This window comes from Austrofundulus limnaeus, unplaced genomic scaffold, assembly GCF_001266775.1.
Source record: "Austrofundulus limnaeus strain Quisiro unplaced genomic scaffold, Austrofundulus_limnaeus-1.0 Scaffold12, whole genome shotgun sequence".
Taxonomy (NCBI): domain Eukaryota; kingdom Metazoa; phylum Chordata; class Actinopteri; order Cyprinodontiformes; family Rivulidae; genus Austrofundulus; species Austrofundulus limnaeus.
In genome coordinates this window covers 1,310,851-1,313,428 of record NW_013952414.1, presented here as the reverse complement: position 1 = coordinate 1,313,428, position 2,578 = coordinate 1,310,851, and the positions used below count along the sequence as shown (strand labels likewise).

Here is a 2,578-nt window from a genome sequence, read left to right as displayed (position 1 = left end):
GTTCTGAAGGCAAAAGGGGGTCCAACCCGTTACTAGCGTGGTGTACCTAATAAAGTGGCCGGTGAGTGCATAAGCAGCCTGTTAAAAACCAGAACCTTGTCCTAYGCTTTGATTTGTACAGAAAGTTTGGATTCTTGGCTAATGAGAAACGATTTCTTGCTGGAGGCGTTTAAAATGATTGGATCTGACTTACCCAATCGCTAATGTTTGGCTGTGACATACAGTACAGTTTGTGTGTCAGATCAACTGTGGAGGAGGCCAAGCTAAAACGCTAACTGGAAATTGTGTGCACTGTAAACCAACCATCCCCTACTGAAGGGAGAGAAGTACCGACCCCAACAAAGTGGCTGTAAATGAGTGCTGCAGGCTTTGTGAGACAAATTTAATTTAATTTGGAAGCCTTGTTAGCTTCATTCAAATGGGGTAAGACAACTATGACAGTTGTCTTACCCCATACGTTCACTTCCTCAGCTGCCATTGCTAAACTACAGCCAGACTAAAACACCATAGAAAATCGACGTAGTCATTAACAACTCCTCCTGTTCGCTGACTGAAATTCTACCGGAGAAATCCACGTATATGGGAGAAAGCCCGAAAATGTTAATTTGGTTTTTTTTTTTAAAAATGCATGGAGAACAATGAACTAATAAAACAAACATAATAAACTTAATAAATATATAGATTCCCATGGCCTTTAGGGGCTGACATGACAATAAATTATCTTTTAAAACAGTATGGGGTGTATGATGGGGGGTTCCTGGAATTTTTTTTTCGCCTTTGTAAGGGGTCCCCAGACCCAAATGTCTTGAGAACCCCTGGTTTTAGGCTATGCAAATCTCAAGTTGTACAGATTGTCAGTAAATTAGACAACTTTTCAGGTACAGGTAAACACCCTGAGCAGCTGACRTGTATGGATATGATGTGAAGTCAAATTTATTTCTGATCTATACAGCATTTTCATAACAAATGAAGGCAACAGTTACATGATTGTGGTATAGAATTTAACTATGTGCCTGGAAAACACATAATAACCCCCTATGAAACCAAAGCCTAGCTTTTCAAAACGTTGCTTTAAAAACAGACGTTTGGTGAAATCTCTTAATTGTATTGAGGTGAAATCTGAAGCTTTTCAGTCAATTTTTGGCTGAACAAGTAAAGCACTAAAATAAGGTGTCAGGCCCCCAAAGACACCCCCACCCCCCAGGAATCAAACAGCACCTGACGGTCAAGTCTTAACTGGAAAAATAACAAATACAGCCAACACCTGAGAGATGCCTCATTCTTCCAGCTCTTTGAGAATCACCTGACTGGTGCTAAATTATTGTTTTATCTCTGTCAAATGATGGTATCTTTGGTATTTTCACAGAGGTATGCACAACAAAAAAGGAATTCTGTGCTCTTTCTGTGCTAGTTGCAGCCACAAGGAGACAAAATTACTGGCTCATACCATAAATTCTGGAGCCATACTTAAAATGCCAAACAAAAAAAAAAAAAAGAAACATTCTTTTAAAAACAGTTGATTAAGCAGTTTAAGTGCAAGAAAAACATTGATAAGTCAAAAATGTCTATAGAAAAATGGATGAAAACTGGCTCTGTGTAGGTAAAAACTAAAAGAATAATTTTACAGTACTGTCAATAAAACACCAAAGAGTAAAGACTAAAGTGTGTTTATTGTTTACCTCTGTCACAATGCTGGAAGCCCCTGGTTGGACCTCGTACTTCCATCCATCTCTGCATCCTGTTGTGCTGTTAAGGCCGTACCTTTCAATCGTTTCCAAATCCAGATCTACAGGCGTGAACATTTCACAGCTTTCGAACCTTCCATCCTGGTCCACTGGGATGGTGAGGTTCTTCTGTTTCTCCTCTGTCAGGTTTGGTCCTGGCACCAGGATCCAGTCGGTGTTGCAGTGGTGTGGAAAGCTCATGCCTGTGAACACCTGGCCGATCACATCGAAAGCTGAGAACATGCCGGGGATGCATACTGCGGCGAGCAAGYGCTTCTGAAACGAACCAAACCCCCCAACCTCCTTCAGGACCTGTCCGAAGCTGCTCATGCTGACATATGGCTCATCTTATGAAGGCTTCTTATGGGCAAACAGAGGGAGGGAGGGAGAGATGATTTAATTAATATTTAACCCAGATCAATTAAGGTCATCACAATATTTACCTTGATCTTTCAGCAGGGAGCAGCAGTTGTTGCACTAACAGTAACAATCATCACATTCCAACTCTGTAAATGAGTAGAGATTATTAAACTGACTCCACAACATTGTTGAAATAAAGTTGTCAGTGTTGGGGGTGGCTCTGAGTGGGCCTGGCAGCATCTAGACCTGCCTATCTTAAGCCAGAACCCATCCARTCAAAAAGCTTCAAAAAGTATTTTAAGCTTTTAAATACTTAAAAATAAATAGACAAAAACACTTCAAGACAATAAGTTTAATACACTTATAAAATGAAATATAAATATATCTGGCTGCCTTCAAATTTCCGTATATTAGAATAGAATCTTATATTTGTGGATCATGTGGTTCTTATATTCTAAATGGTGTGTGTATGTTTTTGGTCTTTAAATTATTTG

At 39.7% G+C, this 2,578-nt stretch overlaps 1 protein-coding gene across 2 annotated transcripts in view; it reads right to left on the bottom strand.

Annotated features, from left to right (window-relative positions):
- The window catches only part of LOC106513376 (solute carrier family 22 member 13), a 5,783-nt gene extending 3,236 nt beyond the window's left edge, over window positions 1-2,547 (bottom strand). For both annotated transcript variants that reach the window (XM_014002173.1, XM_014002172.1), the window contains exon 1: window positions 1,680-2,547. In XM_014002173.1, coding sequence (XP_013857627.1) covers window positions 1,680-2,054 — 375 coding nt within the window. In that variant the 5' untranslated portion in view covers window positions 2,055-2,547. The remainder of the gene's footprint in view (window positions 1-1,679) is intronic.
- Window positions 2,548-2,578: the final 31 nt, after the last annotated feature.